Source organism: Rattus norvegicus, chromosome 5 (assembly GCF_021556685.1).
Source record: "Rattus norvegicus strain SHRSP/BbbUtx chromosome 5, alternate assembly SHRSP_T2T, whole genome shotgun sequence".
In the NCBI taxonomy this organism is placed as follows: Eukaryota; Metazoa; Chordata; class Mammalia; order Rodentia; family Muridae; genus Rattus; species Rattus norvegicus.
In genome coordinates, this window is record NC_141538.1 from 141,403,234 (window position 1) to 141,419,393 (window position 16,160).

At 54.2% G+C, this 16,160-nt stretch overlaps 2 protein-coding genes and 1 long non-coding RNA gene across 4 annotated transcripts in view; 2 read left to right on the forward strand and 1 right to left on the reverse strand.

Moving 5' to 3' along the window:
• Bmp8b (bone morphogenetic protein 8b) overlaps positions 1 to 16,160 on the forward strand; it is a 25,885-nt gene continuing 9,725 nt past the window's right edge. The window contains exons 1-3 of one of the 2 annotated variants that reach the window (XM_087550979.1): positions 1 to 1,370; positions 9,879 to 10,068; positions 10,473 to 10,621. In XM_087550979.1, the coding sequence (XP_087407105.1) occupies positions 1,046 to 1,370; positions 9,879 to 10,068; positions 10,473 to 10,621 (664 nt within the window). In that variant the 5' untranslated portion in view covers positions 1 to 1,045. 2 annotated transcript variants of the gene reach the window in all.
• Oxct2b (3-oxoacid CoA transferase 2B) lies at positions 11,516 to 13,270 on the forward strand. Its single transcript, NM_001012221.1, is given in 1 exon segment — positions 11,516 to 13,270. A coding segment is annotated over 1 exon segment (1,563 nt). The 5' UTR covers positions 11,516 to 11,553; the 3' UTR covers positions 13,117 to 13,270.
• LOC148006031 (uncharacterized) overlaps positions 12,212 to 16,160 on the reverse strand; it is a 4,772-nt gene continuing 823 nt past the window's right edge. Inside the window, exon 2 of the long non-coding RNA XR_015621109.1 lies at positions 12,212 to 14,355. This is a non-coding gene — a long non-coding RNA (uncharacterized LOC148006031). The remainder of the gene's footprint in view (positions 14,356 to 16,160) is intronic.

Here is a 16,160-nt window from a genome sequence, read left to right on the forward strand (position 1 = left end):
TTGAATCCATGCTACAGAAGCCATAATTGGCCAAAACCCTTATGTAGCACACTGCCTGTTAAGCCCTTTAAAGTATCTCTTTCTTGGTAGCCTCTCCAGAAGCCACCCACCTTGTGCCTGAAGCTGTCTAGTCCCATTGTTGTGCGATCTGAGGTAAGGTGTTTAAGCTCTGTGTGCCCGGGTTTCCCTCCTTCCGGATACTCCAGAGTCTGTCTGGGGTTGGATCAGGCAGCAGTGTAGTTGTCAGGGCCTGGCCGAGCGCTCCCGCGGAAAGCCAATAGTTTGGCGCACAGAACCAGCGCTCGACGGTGAGGGAAGCATCTTCAGACGGCGCTCCCTGGACAGCAGGGAAGGCGTGTAACAGGCGAGGAGCTGTGGAGGCCCAGCACTGGCAGCTTCTGGTGACCGAATGTGCCCCACCCTCGAGGCACGGCTGGCATCTGCCCCGCCCGGACGGCCGCTATGGACGCTTCCGGAGACGCGTGGCTGCAGGTCCTACCCCAGCTCCGGGACTTAGGAGCTCGCTCAACGAGGAACGATCCGCCCCAAGGTGCAGGTGCCTGCTTCAGAGACACCGACGTCTCCGCGAGGAGCCCGGGGTGTGCCTAGGCAGCTGGATGGGGACCCAGGACACCTATGATGGTTTCTCCCCGACCCCCGACCCCCGATACCCACCTCCCGGTCGCACTCGTCCCCCCCCCCCCCCCATACTCCACTAGTATCGGTACAGACACCTTGTGTGGACTTGTGTCCGCGCTCGGGCCCGCCCCCGAGTCCCCATTGGTTGCGTTCAGTAAGGGGAGGAACCGAGGAAGCGCTCCGAGTTCTAGTCTCCGAAGGCCGGTTCTGCTCCGGACACTCGCGAATTGGCACCGCGCGGGCCCACGTTGCTCTGCGGGACCTACAGACGCAGCAACTGCTTGCGGGGCGCGTGGTGCGCAGTCGTCGTAGAGCTGCCCGGGACAGGTGCGAACTCGAGATCCGCTGCGCTGTCCCATCCTTGTCGTCGAGGCGTCGCTGGATGCGAGTCCGCTGAACATCCGAGATGGCTGCGGGTCCCGGGCTCCTCTGGCTGCTGGGCCTGGCTCTGTGCGTGCTGGGCAGCAGCCACCTCCCGCGTTCCCCGCACGTCTTTCCCCAGCATCGACTGGGAGTGCGCGAGCCCCGCGACATGCAGCGCGAGATCCGGGAGGTGCTGGGGTTGCCGGGGCGGCCCCGATCTCGAGCACCACTAGCGACTGCCCAGCAGCCAGCGTCTGCGCCCCTCTTTATGTTGAACCTGTATCATGCCATGACGGATGACAGTGGCAACGGGCCCCCGCAGCCTCATCTGCACCGCGCTGACCTGATTATGAGCTTTGTCAACATAGGTGAGTGTGGGGAGGAACCCAGGGTGTCCGCAGTCTCCACGTGGAGAGCGCATGGCTGCGGGTCTTGGAGGGACTATCCTAGCCACCTGACTGGGGAGGCTGCCCTCTAGGAGCATGAGGCCCCTGCCACAGGGAGTCACGGGTGCACAGACTCCATCACAGGGAAGCAAGGACTACAGTGGTCAGGACTGGAAAGTCTCAGTGCTAGTGCGGGTTCCCCAGGCCTTGTTTCACCTTGACGCCTGGGAGTAGGAATCTGGTAATGCCCAGGTCCCCTAGGTGGCACCGGAAGGTAGTCTTGGGGAGACTGATGAGTAAACAGAGGCCGTGATGCTGTCACGGTGATAAATGCAGCCCTGAAGAGAGGGACAAAGTTCAGTGTGGAAACCTGTGGTCATATCAAAGTGACCAGACCTGACCTTCATGACCGGACAGCAGGCTCTTTCTGTGCAGTAGGAAGTGGGTGGGTGGGGTGCAGTGTCAGGAGGTGGAGTGGACAGACTCAGACATGACTAAAGTCATGTAGGTCAAAGTGGCGGGACCTTGCCCTGGCATGGAGAGTGTTCAGGCCAGTGAATGACCCAAGGGGCAGCTATGAATCCATTCTCACAAAGAGCGACTCTTCCTTTCTCCGGGTATCTCTAGATATCAGGGACGTTTTCTCCTACTAGTATTAAAGGTATTTTCCCCAAAGCCTTTATCTGTAGTCCTAAGTCCTTTTGGTCAGGTCCCCACCTGCTTTGTTCCTGTTTCGGGCTGGGTACTAAGCCTTGAGCTGAGAGCAGGGCAAGGAAGGGCCTTGGCATGGCCACCGGCCTCTTGTATGCACAGTGCTGCTCGTCCTTCCAGCAGCAGAGTTCCGGAACAGCCACAGTCTCTTAGTTCTCCAGCAAGGTGAGGGAGGCAGAGGCAGCCTGGAAACAGCCTGATAAGGCCCAGACGGCATGGTTCTGCGTCCAGTGCTCAGTTTTATGACATTCCTTCTAGGGAGGGCAAGGAGAACTTTCCAGAGGGTAAGCAGAGTGTAGGGGGTAGCGGCAGGCTATGGTTTCCTCAGCAATCTGAAGGTTTCAGGAAAAGGATACAACCACACTTCTGCTCTCTGATTTACAGCTGCTGATGGCTAAGGTGGGGATGGGGTGGGGGAGGGAAGTGGGGGGAGGGGATGTGGGTGGGGGTGAGGATAGAGCACAGTGAAAGATAAAGCTGACTGGTCCTTAGCCAGCACTGAGAGCCCGTGGCCAGGAGGGGCTGCAGCCAATGGGACCTCCATACAACATTCCTGCTTAAAGACCAGACTTGCGTCCTTAGGACACAGTACATGTGGGACTGAGGCTGGTTCTCCATCCTCAGGACAGGCTGACCTATAGTGCAGGAATAGAAGGACTGAGCATAGCATTGCCCAAGAATGTCCCCAGGGGAACCTCGGATCGAAATGAGTCACCACCCAGCCCATGCCTTCCTCCCCTCCCCCAGCTTTCTCCCTGGGTCAAGACACGAACAGCCCTGGTAGGAACTTGTTGCGGTGAACAGGGCAGGTTCCAGTACCAAAATGGGCCTTTGGAGCAAAATCATTTGCTCTCTCCAGGCCTGTCATTGCTCCCTTCTGGGACTCCTAGTGGATCACTAGAGGTGACAAGTGGACAAGTAGAAGGCACTGGAGAGTGAACCTGTTCCAAACCCTGATGATCCCTATCCCGAGCTACCAGCAGCTCAGCTTTGTACATATGACAACATAATTCTCAAGCAAGCTGGTCATGGTGGCTCATACCTTTAATCCCAGCATTCAGGAGGCTGAGATAGGAGAACTGCCACGGCTTCAAGGCCAGTCTGGCCGTCAGAGTGAGACCCTGTGTCATACGAACACAGAAAGGGGGCATAAGGTCGATGTTCCGTGTGTCTGTCTTGTAGACATTTAAACCTAGATTCTAAAATTCAACCAAAAGCTGTGTGTCCGTGCGTTTAGAATTTTCCTTCGGTCCAGATCTTCGACCTTTCACTCTCTTCCATTTGTTGTTGGCTCCTAGCAACAGCATGTGGATTATTTGGGAATCCCTGCTTTGTGGACCCAGGTTAAATGACTAGCTCAGGCGCCCATAGCATGTGTAAAGCGACATCCACAGTTATGGATTCCAAACGGTAGATTGTGTTTCCTACCAAGTCACATCTCCCCCATTTTACCTGAGTATCCAGTAGGATCCATGGGATTAAAGGGTAGGTCTTGGCTGTTTGGTGAGGATGGTGTGGGAAACTCATCAGAGTGCCTTCCTTATTTTGGCACATTAGCCACACTAGTAAACACTCCCAACCACAGTGACTTTTACCTGGTGATTACCGGGCCCTGTGTGGTGATTTACATGTACCCAGGTGCTGTTCTGTTGGCTAGCCAGGCCGATCCTGAAGGTCAGAGCCCTGGAACCAGCAGGCCGTTGACAGCAGCAGCGGCAGCAGTGGCCTCAAGGCTGTGACTGTGAGGAGCAGATGTGACAGCAGATTCCTGGCCCTGGTGTCCATCCCTGTGCCCAGAGAGTGGAGAGCCCTGAGCTAAGCGGGTACTCTCAGCACCAGACCCTAACTCAGACCCTCCCAGACCTGCCCTCGTTCCTGCTTGTCTCTGCCCGCGCGTCCTCCTCTCTGTGGTCTGTTCCTTCCAGGCATCTGCAGGGACAGTATCAGGAAAACAGATGCCTCCAGCCCTGATCATTGGGTCTGTTTCAGAGGAACCTGCTTGCTCCCTGCCCGGGCCCTGGCAGGGTGACCTCAGGCCCTTCTGTCTTTCCCAAGGGTGGAAGGAAGCTCTGCTCATGTCAGATGACTCTGTTCTGGATGGGGAAACTGAGGCACAAACAGCAGTAACAGGCAGGACCACAGTGGAGCCACCAGCACATGCATTGACCCCTTTCCCAGCCCAGGAGCTTTTATTCCCAAGGCCTCCAGTGGCCAAGGGCAGGGCAGCAATGAACTGTGGTGGCCGGATATTAAAGAGTAAGAGTGTGTGAGCATTGGAGACCCGGCTGAGGTCTCCTGCTGCCCCTGCCAGCTCTGTGGCCGGAGATACTTTCTCATCAGAGACCTCAGGATCACTTCCTTTGGCTCTTACCCAGGGGATTCCTTCATTTCTTCATTCACTCACTCACTCATTCATTCATTCATCCATTCATTCCTCCCACAAATAGTCATGCAGTGCCTACTATGTGCCCTGAGGCCTGGCTCCTGGTTCCAGTTGTGGGGACAGTCACGCTGCCTGTGTCCTTTCAGAGATGAACTTCTAGTGGGAGAGACAGAGAATGCACACACTGCCATGAAGATGTTTGTCAGGGATGATAGACCCCCCCCACCAGCCTCCTCCAGGCTCTCAGTTTGGAGATAAGAGAACCTGAGAAGGGCTGGGCCGAGGGACTTCTGACCTGGGAGTCACACAGAAAGAATTCCCATCCTGATGCTGTGCGTTCTCATTGTGATCTTGCTTTTCCTGGCCCACCTCTCTGAACCTCAGTTTCCCCTCTGTGAGATCGAGGTGCTCATTTTAAGGGGCTGCCAGGGCTTGAGTGAGGTGACAGCTGTGCTGGCCACATATCCAGACCTCCACATCTGTTCCTGCATTTGCATTCACAAGTACAGCCAGGAGAGTTGAGGCTCAGAGAGGGTTGTGATAGTCCCAAGGTCACACAGTCATTTGTTTGTATCCTGTGCTTAATGCCCTTTTCCGCACAGCTGCTTTTACCCTCAGCCTGGGCCATGTCCTGTCCCTAGATGTGCTGAGAGCTACTGCACTAGACTAAATGTGGATATGACCTGCAAGCTGAGAATCCTGTTCATAAGCTGGATTCGTATACTCAGTATATAAAATCCAAAACCAGGGGCTCCTATGGGAACCCCGATTTTACTAGTCCTCCGTGGCTTTTCGATTTTTTTACTGGCAAAAATTCACTCGGCCTGTTTTATTTCCAAATACATTTTTTATTTTAATTATGCGTACATGTCTGTGTACATATGTTCGTGCATGTTCGTATGTGTGTGGGCATTTGTGTACATGAGTGCATGTGCTTGTCAGGGAGGGGCGAAGCTGATGCTTGGTGCCTTCCTTGACGGCCATCCCTTTGTTTACTGCAGAGCGCACTACTTCCACTAAGTCTAGCCAGCCAGCTCGCCCTGCAGAGCCCATCTCTGCTACTGCAGGGCTGGCTTACTAGCAGCCACCTTGCCTGTCCAGCTTTGTTGGTTCTGAGGTCTGAATCTCCAACCTCGTGCTTCCACAGCAAGTCCTTTACTGCTCAGTACCTCCCCAGTCTCTGTTTCTGGTCTTGGTTTTAGACTTGAATTAGATTGAATGAATAGCCCACAATTTATTTATATTTATTGATGGCTACTTGGTTCTTTCCAGTTTACTTGAATGAAGTTGCTTTGACCTGGGCTTAATGATGCTGCCTTAGAGACCTAGTCGCTTGGAAGCTAAGGCAGAGGCATTTCCAGCTTAAGGCTTGCCTGGGAACTTTACTGAGACCCTGATTATAAACATGAGTAACACCAACCACAACAAAAACAAAAGGCAGCTCAAACCACCTGTCTCCCCTGGGGCCTTGCCTTTACAGGCAAGCACTTCTACCCTTGAACTAAACTCAAGACCACCTCCATTTTTGGAAAGTCTTAATAGATGACAACTTTCCCAAGCCTTCTTCAGCTTGATGGTGCTACATTTCTTAGGATGTTTGGCTTTTTCTGCCTGTCAGATTTGAGGTCACAGCCAGCCCACATCTTTCCTGGTTCTAGAGAAACCGAATATGGAAGCAGGCCAGATTAGATTCCCCACAGCCCTCGTCCCACCACGGGTTACAGGGCATCTGTGTGCTGACGCTTGGTGCAGACTGGCAGAGGGGAAGGAATCAGGGAGCACGACAGCTGCATCACATGGGATGGATGCTGGCTGTCCCCATCCCTGTGGTGGCAGCAGTGAGCACATCTCTGAGTACCTCCTGACACCCCTAGGTCCATCAGACCCAGCAGGGGGACAGTGGCTTCCTTGAGGACAGAACATGTTGAGAGTCACCTCCACCCCAACATGCCACTGTTGAACTCCAGGCTCACTCATTTCCATGTTAACAGACCTTGAGTAGTGTGTGTGTGTGTGTGCATGTGTGTGTGTGTGCATGTGTGTGTGTGTGTGTGCATGTGTGTGTGTGTGTGTGTGAGCGTGTGTGCATAAGACCTTGGCAAAGAACCTTTTCTGGGCCTTAGTTTCCTCTCTCTGAACTCCAACCTCAACGACCTCAGTTCTTACCCAAATTATGCCCACCCTTTCCTAAGGCTGGGGAATCCTTTAGGGATGAGTCACGGAGTAGAGAAACACTCAGGCCACCTCCTCACAAAAGCCACCTCCTCTCCCCTCAGGCAAGAGGGGATGTGTCATCACGGACCACATCCTTGAGTTTCTTCTGGAGGAATTGGTCCTTGCTCACATCTCCTGGGAATTATTTTTTACCTCGGCAGGCTTGATGTGGTCGCCTGTGCGGGTGTTCCCTTTTAATTTGGGGTCTGGAACCAGCTGAGGACTGGACCGGTAATTATGTGTGCAGAGCCGTTTATGGAAACGGCCTGTCAAGAAAGCCAGTGCGGAGGGAGACTCAGCTGAAAATACCTCAGGAGTGAGGCTGGGCCTCACCACAGCGCTGAGGCTCCTGCTGGGAGAAATTCCTTCAGGTGCAGGATGCACGGGTCACCAACCCCAGGGCCCCACCCTCCTCTGAGATCCTACAGGAGTCCAGGCCCCATCCTCCTCTGAGATCCTACAGGAGTCCAGGGTGGGCCCCTCAGTCTTTGGTACCAGCAGCACAGAGCAGTTAGACCCCACCCCTTTTCCTCAGGACATAGGGAACCCATCCCCACCCTCAAGGACCCCATGAGGAAAGGAAGCAAATCTCACAGCAAGTGCAGACATCACAGTATCCAGTGGGGACTCACCGTGATATGGTCGCACGGACCAACAGCAGCACCCCAGCCCTGGGAGCCAGTGTCCCAGGAAGAGCAGAAGCTCACCCTCTGTCCACAAAACACAGGCTGCTGCAGGCAGCCCGTCCACCAGACACGTTCAGCTACTGCTCTAAAGAGCTACCATCTAGAAAGGCAGCTAAGTCAGGGACATAACCCGTTGTCGACACAAGGGAAGGGGACAGACCCACAGCCTGGTCACACGCCATCACTGACAGAAGTCAGAGTAGGAAATCAAACAGAGCAGAAACAGAGCAGCTCCTGGTGCCAGGAGCTGAAGTAGAAACCACAGAGAAATGCAAGTCTACTGGCTTGCCCACCGTGGCTTGTTGAGCCAGGTCAGGACTACTTGCCTAGGGGGTGGTGCCACCATACACAGTGGGCGGGGTCCTGGAATATCAATCATAAGACAACACCACACAGGCTTGCTTGCAGGCCAGTCTAATGGAGGCCTTGTCTCAATTGTGGTTTCCTCTTCTCAGATAACTCGAGCTTTTGTCAAAGTGGCACAAACTAACCAGCACAGGTACCTGGGGAGACCAAGTATAGCTTTCTCTGTGGTCAGGACATTGCTTTCGCCATGTCTTTTCATGGCTTTGTGCGGCGTGTGTGGGGTACTTGCACGGAATGGTCAACTCACATGACTTTGCAAGATGCCTCTGCACAGCCTTGCTATCAGTATTGCATGTCGTATCTGCCGACACTTACCTGTTGACCTTACTTGTTACTTTCTCAAAGACTGTACTGAGCACCCTATGGGAAGCATTCGACCCCTCTCCCATCATTCTGGAACCCATGACTCCTTAATACTACCTACAAGGAACTGACATTGCCCAGTTGGGGGAGGCGTGGGGAGGCAATGATTCTGGGGTCACACCCTTTACCACACACATCTACAAGACTTTTTACCATTACTTTCTATTTTTTCTTTCTTCCTTTATTTTTATTTCTTTCTTCCTTTATTTTCTTTTTTAAAGATTATTTATTTATTTATTTATTTATTTATTTATTTATTTATTATATGTAAGTACATTGTAGCTGTACCAGAAGAGGGCATCAGATCTCATTACAGGTGGTTGAGAGCCACCATGTGGTTGCTGGGGATTGAACTCTGGACCTCTGGAAGAGCAGACAGTGCTCTTAACCACTGAGCCATCATCTCTCCAGCCCCCTCCCTCTTGTTTTTTAAACCTCCTTAGTGCTGAGCTTAACTGTCTTGCTCACTTTGGTTCCCCTCCCCACCTAGCCAGTGAACAGAGAGAGAACTACATCTGTTAGAGAAAGGTTACGAAAATCTTGCTCTGATTATAGAACTTCAAAAACGCCCCGAGGTGCTGTGTGACTCTATCCTTTCCATCCCCTGGCCAGGGACTGCAACCTCCACCTGCCCCTACAGAAGCAAATCTTTTAGCCAGCCCTCCCCAGCCCCACTATGCACCAGCCATTACAGCCTTCGGGTCCTTAGAGGAAGACGGAAAGCTGTCTTCAGGTTTGCTTGGGCAGTTCAACCTAGTGCTTTCTAGGACCTGGGTTGTGACCAGCAAGCTTAGTGACCACAGAGGAAATCGTTAAAGACTTGGAAACACATAATTAAAACCTCTGTTAGGTTTGGGGAAGACATAGCTGCTTTAACTCTTGCTTTCTGGAAACACCGATATTTCAGCATTTGAAAGCCAAAGGAAGGTCTGGGTGGTGGTGGGTACACACTTAATCCCAGCACACAGGAGGCAGAGGCATATGGGACTCTGAGTTTGGTCTACAGAGTGAGTTCAAGGACAGCCAGGGCTACACAGAGAAACCTTTTCTTAACCCCAACTTCCCCCCAACCCTTGCCAAAAACAAAACAAACAAACAAAAAACCCCAAGCAAACAAACAAACAAGGAAAGCAAAGTGAAAACCAAAGAGAATGTGCAGGGGATGCTCCCTAAATATTCCTCCGTGGGCGTGTCTGTGCTTTGGATAAAAGTGGGATTTGTGGGCTGGAGAGATGGCTCAGCGGTTGAGAGCACCCGACTGCTCTTCCAGAGGTCCTGAGTTCAATTCCCAGCAACCACATGGTGGCTCACAACCATCTGTAAAGAGACCTGATGCCCTCTTCTGGTGTATCTGAAGACAGCTACAGTGTACTTATATATAATAAATAAATAAATCTTTAAAAAAAAAAAGTGGGATTTGTGCTTCAGATTTGGCCTCTGCCCTAACAGCTGCACCCACCCTGGGTCACACTTGTCACCTCCATCCTATCCTCTCTTCAACTTTTTGCGGTCTCCTAGATGGGCTCTCAGACTCTGTGGCTCTCCCTAGCCCTGAGAGGAGGAGGCACTCTGTCCAGGGTCCAGGGCCGTGCTGAGCACTTCCTAAGTTTCCCACTACCACACCTTCAGGGACCTGGTGTGCACGCAGGGCAGACCACAAGCCTGTGTGTAGAGCAGGCACTGGCCCCACCCAGGCTGCTTGGGTCCTCCTCTGAGCACAAGCCATCCTGGCTCGTGGTGATGACCCACTCCCACTTTGTCTTCCAGTGGAGCGCGACCGTACCCTGGGCTACCAGGAGCCACACTGGAAGGAATTCCACTTTGACTTAACCCAGATCCCTGCTGGTGAGGCTGTCACAGCTGCTGAGTTCCGGATATACAAAGAGCCCAGCACCCACCCGCCCAACACAACCCTCCACATCAGCATGTTTGAAGTGGTCCAGGAGCGCTCCAACAGGTACCATCCCTCTGCCCAGGTGCCCACCCCACCTCATAGCCTCGTGGTCCAGTCTCCAGCAGGGGTCCAGTCCCGAGGGTGCATTTCCAAGAGAGGAAAGGGAAGCCTCCTAGGAGAGGGGCCTCAGACATGAGAAAGGGACTTGGCCTGGAACTCCTGCCACCACTGTGGCTGTGGGGCCCTCACTAGGTCACAGCAGGGAGCCACTGAGCCAGTGTCCCCATCAGCACCTGGACTCTGTAATACATCAAGGGTTGATTATCAGGGAAATGTGGCACCAAAGGAGGCCAGCCAGAGCCAAGCAGGAGAGAGGCTCTGAGATTGGTCCCCCAGGCAGGCACAAGATACAGGCAGCTGTGCCCGCCTCCCTCAGTCCTTGGTTAATTGTTCTTTCATGTCCACAGGGAGTCTGACTTGTTCTTTTTGGATCTTCAGACGCTCCGGTCTGGGGACGAGGGCTGGCTGGTGCTGGACATCACAGCAGCCAGTGACCGATGGCTGCTGAACCATAACAAGGACCTGGGACTCCGCCTCTATGTGGAAACCGAGGATGGTGAGGCTCCAGGACTTAGCAGGGAGCTGCCCCGGGGTCTTGGGAGGTGGTTCCAGCAGAGGCCATCAGGCCAGTACACAGAGCCCTCTCACTGGGGAGGACTTGAGCAGACTGGTGAGAGCCTGGACATGGGGAGGCCCCAGCCAGGAATGCCTTCTGTTCCCTCATACATAGCAACTGACCTCCTGAGAGCCAGGGTCCTCTCGGGGGTGTGGTGGGGAAGGGTCCTTCTCTCTGGGCAGCAGACCTCCACTCAGAGAGGTCTGTACGAGGAAGGAAGGGTGGGAGATCTGCATCCCAGGCTTTCTGAGCTCAGAGCCTGAGGTTTCACAGCCCTGCAGAGTTGTAACTCAGCACAGAAGCCTGTTTCCATGGATACAGAGGTTTATACGTCACTCACAGGGGTTTCCTGGGACATTTCCTTTATGTCAGGCAGGGAGGAGAAAAAGGACAACAGGGCAGGATCCTGGTCACTCTGGAGTCCTGGAGTTGATAACTTGGAAGGAGAGGGCAACGAGGTGGAAGGCAGGGATCCCTCTGAGTTAGGGAAAAGTGACAAGGTGCTTGGAGAGTTTAGAGGACTTTAACAGCAGGGACTTCAGCCCCTCCAGGAGGGGATGCTAACCGGGCTCTGCCCCACCTTCACCCCTGCTTCCGGGCAGCTCTCTTGGGTACAGTGGAACCCGGCACTCACTGCCAGTTGTCAGCAGCATTACATGGGTTTGGAGTGTCTTTCCAAGGCTCTTGAGACGCAGGCTAGGCAGCAAGGATGGCCAAGGGTGTCCTCAGCAGAGTGAGACTATGGCCATCCCTGTCAGTGTCCTCCTCCCTGCTCTATGACGCAGCGCAGAGGTAATGTGCGTTGCTCTCACAAGGTGCACCTGGCCTTTCCCTCTCTGTCCCGGAGCTGGGAGCCCCGTGGCTCGCGGACGATGGCGGCGCTGAGGCTTCTGGCCTGGGCGTTCTCACGCCGGGTCTCTGCTCACCGCCCACAGCCCACGTTGCCCCACCACCTAATCCGCCACTATCCTACGACCCGCTGCGGGAAAGTTAAATTCTACACGGACCCGGTGAAGGCGGTGGAGGGCATCAAGGACGGGGCGAGCGTCATGCTCGGGGGCTTCGGGCTCTGCGGCATCCCGGAGAACCTGATTGGTGCGCTGAAGACCAAGGGCGTGAAGGACCTGAAGATCATCAGCAGCAACGTGGGCGTGGACGACTTCGGCCTGGGCATTTTGCTGGCCTCTAAGCAGGTCAGGCGCGTGGTGTGCTCCTACCTGGGGGAGAACAAGCTCTGTGAGCAGCTCTACCTAGCGGGGAAGCTGGAGCTGGAGATGACACCGCAGGGAACCCTGGCAGAGCGCATCCGCGCGGGTGGCACGGGCGTGCCCGCCTTCTACACGCCCACTGGCTACGGCACGCAGGTGCAGGAAGGGGGCGTCCCGATTCGGTACTCTCCCGAAGGCCACCTGATTACTCTAAGTCAGCCGCGGGAAGTGCGCGAGTTCGAGGGCCAACACCACCTGCTGGAGCGCGCTATCCGCGCTGACTTCGCCCTGATCAAGGGCTGGAAGGCTGACCGCTCGGGCAATGTGATCTTCAGGGGCAGCGCGCGCAACTTCAACGTGCCCATGTGCAAGGCCGCGGACATCTCGGTGGTGGAGGTGGAGGAGATCGTGGACGTGGGTACTTTCGCCCCGGAGGACATCCACATCCCCAACATTTACGTGAAACGCGTGATCAAGGGGCCGAGGTTCGAGAAGCGCATAGAGCGCCTGACCACACGTGACAGCCCGCCCGCACCCGGGAGCAAAGACCAGGACCCTAAAAGGACGCGCATCATCAAGCGCGCGGCTCTCGAGTTCAAGGATGGCATGTATGCCAATCTGGGCATCGGGATCCCTGTCTTGGCCAGCAACTACATCAGCCCCAAGATGACCGTCTACCTGCACAGTGAAAACGGGATCCTGGGCTTGGGCCCGTTCCCTTTGAAAAAGGAAGTAGATCCCGACATCATCAACGCGGGCAAGCAGACAGTGACGGTGATTCCCGGGGGCTGTTTCTTCGCCAGCGATGACTCTTTTGCCATGATCCGCGGCGGACACATCCAACTGACCATGCTAGGTGCCATGCAAGTTTCTAAATACGGCGACCTGGCCAACTGGATGGTGCCAGGCAAGAAGGTGAAGGGCATGGGCGGGGCCATGGACTTGGTGTCTAGTAAGAAAACCAAAGTGGTGGTCACCATGGAGCACTGCACCAAGACAAAGCAGCCCAAAATCTTAGAGAAATGCACCATGCCGCTGACTGGCAAGTCCTGCGTCGACCTCATCATCACAGAGAAAGCGGTGTTTGAAGTGGATCGGAGTAAGGGACTGAAGCTCGTGGAGCTGTGGGAGGGCTCGTCGTTGGACGAGGTTAAGGCCACCACTGGCTGTTCGTTTAAGGTGTGCCCCAACCTCAAGCCCATGCAGCAGATTAAATCTGATGCTTGAGGAGCTCTCCAGGGACGATTTGCGAGTTAGTGACAACTGGACATCCTCAGCAGCACCTGACCACTGTGACACACTGGCTCCTCACTCTGGCGTCCTGCTGCTAGATGGTATCTATCAAGAGCCATGTGATTTTAATTAAAAACCCTAACCTGCACCTGTGTGTCCTGTCCCTCCCTAACTAAAGCCTTCTGATCAAACCACTGAGAACACTGGGCCCCCTCTCCCACTTTGTGACATTCGCATACACAGCTCCAGAGGGTTCCCTGAGAGGTCTCAACACCAGTGCTGCCCTTCATAACTGAGTCACAAAACATGGAGAAAGCCATGGGGCTGGAAGACATCCTACCCAGAGTGCACCTGGTGCCACTTTACTGCTGCCACGAAATGCAGAACTGTGGACCCCGATCAGGAGGCGGAACCTCCATTTCCTCCCTCAGGATTGTCTTCTCAGGTGCTTGTTTCTGTCCTTAATTTTGTTCCCCTGAATCCTGCCTGCACCCAACTTCCTCCCGGGAGCTGTTTGTGTGTCCCGAGAAAGGAGGCAGGTGTGTTTCCTGTTGGGTCAGACTTTGGGAAGATGGTCAGTGCTGGTACTCCACCTGGAAGACCCACTATGCACTGACAGTCCCAGTGTGTGTGGGAGGAAGCTGGGCCTTAGCACAGGTGGAGCAATGGTGGAGCAACCAAAACCTGAGCAATGGCATTGATGGGCTTGCCTGAAGTACAGTATCCACTGTTGCCTATGCCACACTGACATTCTGTTCCGGAAGTCCGGCTGGCCTGACTTCCTGACCCCAGCGTCGCAACTCTGGGATCTGTCCTTCTGCATCTGTGAGCTCGAAACTAAAGTGAGAAAAGCGTGCTCGTGTGTGTGTGTGTGTGTGTGTGTGTGTGTGTGTGTGTGTACGTGCACACACTGAGAAAGCATTCACCACCCCCTCATGTGTTTCTCTCCAGAGCTGGGAAGCCTGGTGCCCACTACTAGTTGGGGTCCAATCTAATGATGGGGCACAAGGAGCAAAGCTGGTAGGGCAGGTGCACTCTGGCCTGGCCAAGGAGCAGCTTCTCCAGGTCTCTCAGAAACAGAACTCTGAGAAGAGAAGCCTTGGTCCCTCTGAGCCTCTGTCCCACCCTCTCTCCGGCCTCTGCCTTGTGCTGGGCAGGGTAGGAGTCGCCATGTCTGCAGCTGCTCTTCCAGGCATTGAATAGTTCGTCTTCAGTGGGTCTTAACTTGTGAACCTGTAAAATGGGAACCTTGGCTTAGCTGCACCCATGGGCTCTCAGTCCGGCTCACCTTACCTTGAGAGCCTCCAAATGTCCCCAACCCACACAGCAACTTCCCACTCTGGCTCTGAGGAGTTCAGTCAGGGGCTGCTCTGAAGCAGTTCTGTGTGCACTGATGCACTGATGCCTGGAGCACTGATGGCCTCTGTCCCCAGCAGCCATGGCTCTAGGTCTTCACAGTAACAGGGACACAGGGCCTGCCCTGGGTCCAAGCCTGCCCCTTGTGTCATTTGTGACTTTCAAGGCCCTTCCTGCTCACAGCTGCTCTGTCCTCCCAGTGTGTGGCCCCGAGGCCCTCCCCAGCTCTCCCTCTGTGCCTGAGACTCTGCCTGCTCACAGCACCTGCTCCCCGCCATCTTCACTCTGCACCCCATCCTTCCTGCCTGCCTCATCCACATCTCTTCTGGAGGGCACAGTGCAGCCCCCACATTCGTTGGTGGCAGGTGAGGTCATAGGTCGAAGGTTGAGTTGATGAGTTTTCCTTTCACGTGGCTGGCGAACACCTGGTGTGGAGCCCAGCTGCTTGAAGGGCTCACCCTTGAGTGGACTGTCCCCAACAGGCCGACAGTGGCCTTGACCTCAGTGGATTAGGGAGAGCCTGGTAGAGTGCAAGCCGTGTAAACAGACTTGAGTGCGCATGCACATATGCATGTGTTTTGTTTCATCCTGGATTTGTGTTGGGGTCGTACCTAGGGCTTCATACTGACCAAGCAGGCGCTCTCCCACCGAGCTGTGGCCTCAGCCCTTTGGGTTCTTTTCCACTTCTTCCAGCACGGGTAGTGGAATCCAGGGCCTTGAGCTCACTAAGCAAGAACCTTTCCTCTGAGCCGCATCAGCGCCTGAGGATGTATGCATGTATGTGTGCATTGGCGCTTGTAACAAGCCAGCTGAACAACCTCGCTGTGTTAGTGACACAGAACGTGAGCGTCGTCGGGCTTTGGTGTGAGGAATCTCGCACGGGCGCAGAGGGAAGTGGTTCCCAGTCCTGTTATGACACCAGAAGGGAACCTAACTGCAGATGGGAGGTGAAACCCCCAAAGCGAGCTGCTGCATGCGAGTGGGTATTCTGGAGACTGATTCTGTGGTTGTTATACTGTTCGACTGTTGGTTGGTTTTTAATAATGTTTTGTATTTATGATTTGAAATTTTCATACATGTATGCAATGTATTTTTGTCATATCTATCTACCACTACCTACTTCTACTTCGTCTAATGCTACCCTGTGTGCTTCCCTTCTTCTCATTGGGTATTATGAGAGCACTGCTACCCATCCACACATAACTGTGGGGGCCATCCTTGGGTGTGGAGACAACCTAATAGCCACCAGATCTTTGTGCTGTTTTTTTTTTTTCTTTCTTTCTTTTTTCTTTTTTTCGGAGCTGGGGATGGAACCCAGGGCCTTGTGCTTGCTAGGCAAGCACTCTACCACTGAGCTAAATCCCCAACCCCTGTTTTGTTTTTTAAAAAGCAGGATTTCATGTAGGCTCTCCTGGCCCGGCTGGTTTGCTTCAACAACAAGCACCACACTCTAGACAGCCTTTCATGGTCACCTTCTTCAGGGCCAGTCGGAGTCCTGTACAGGCCCCACAGACAAACAGCAAGACCACTGAAGAAGAAGCAGCCCACTGTGTAGGCTGGGCCATCATGCCAGCGTAATAGAGTGCTTCTGCATTTAGAAAGGACAGGGGCCACGGGCAGGGTCCACTAGCAAAGTCATAGCTGGTGGTGTAAGTTGACCTCCTCTGTCGACTGTGAAGCCA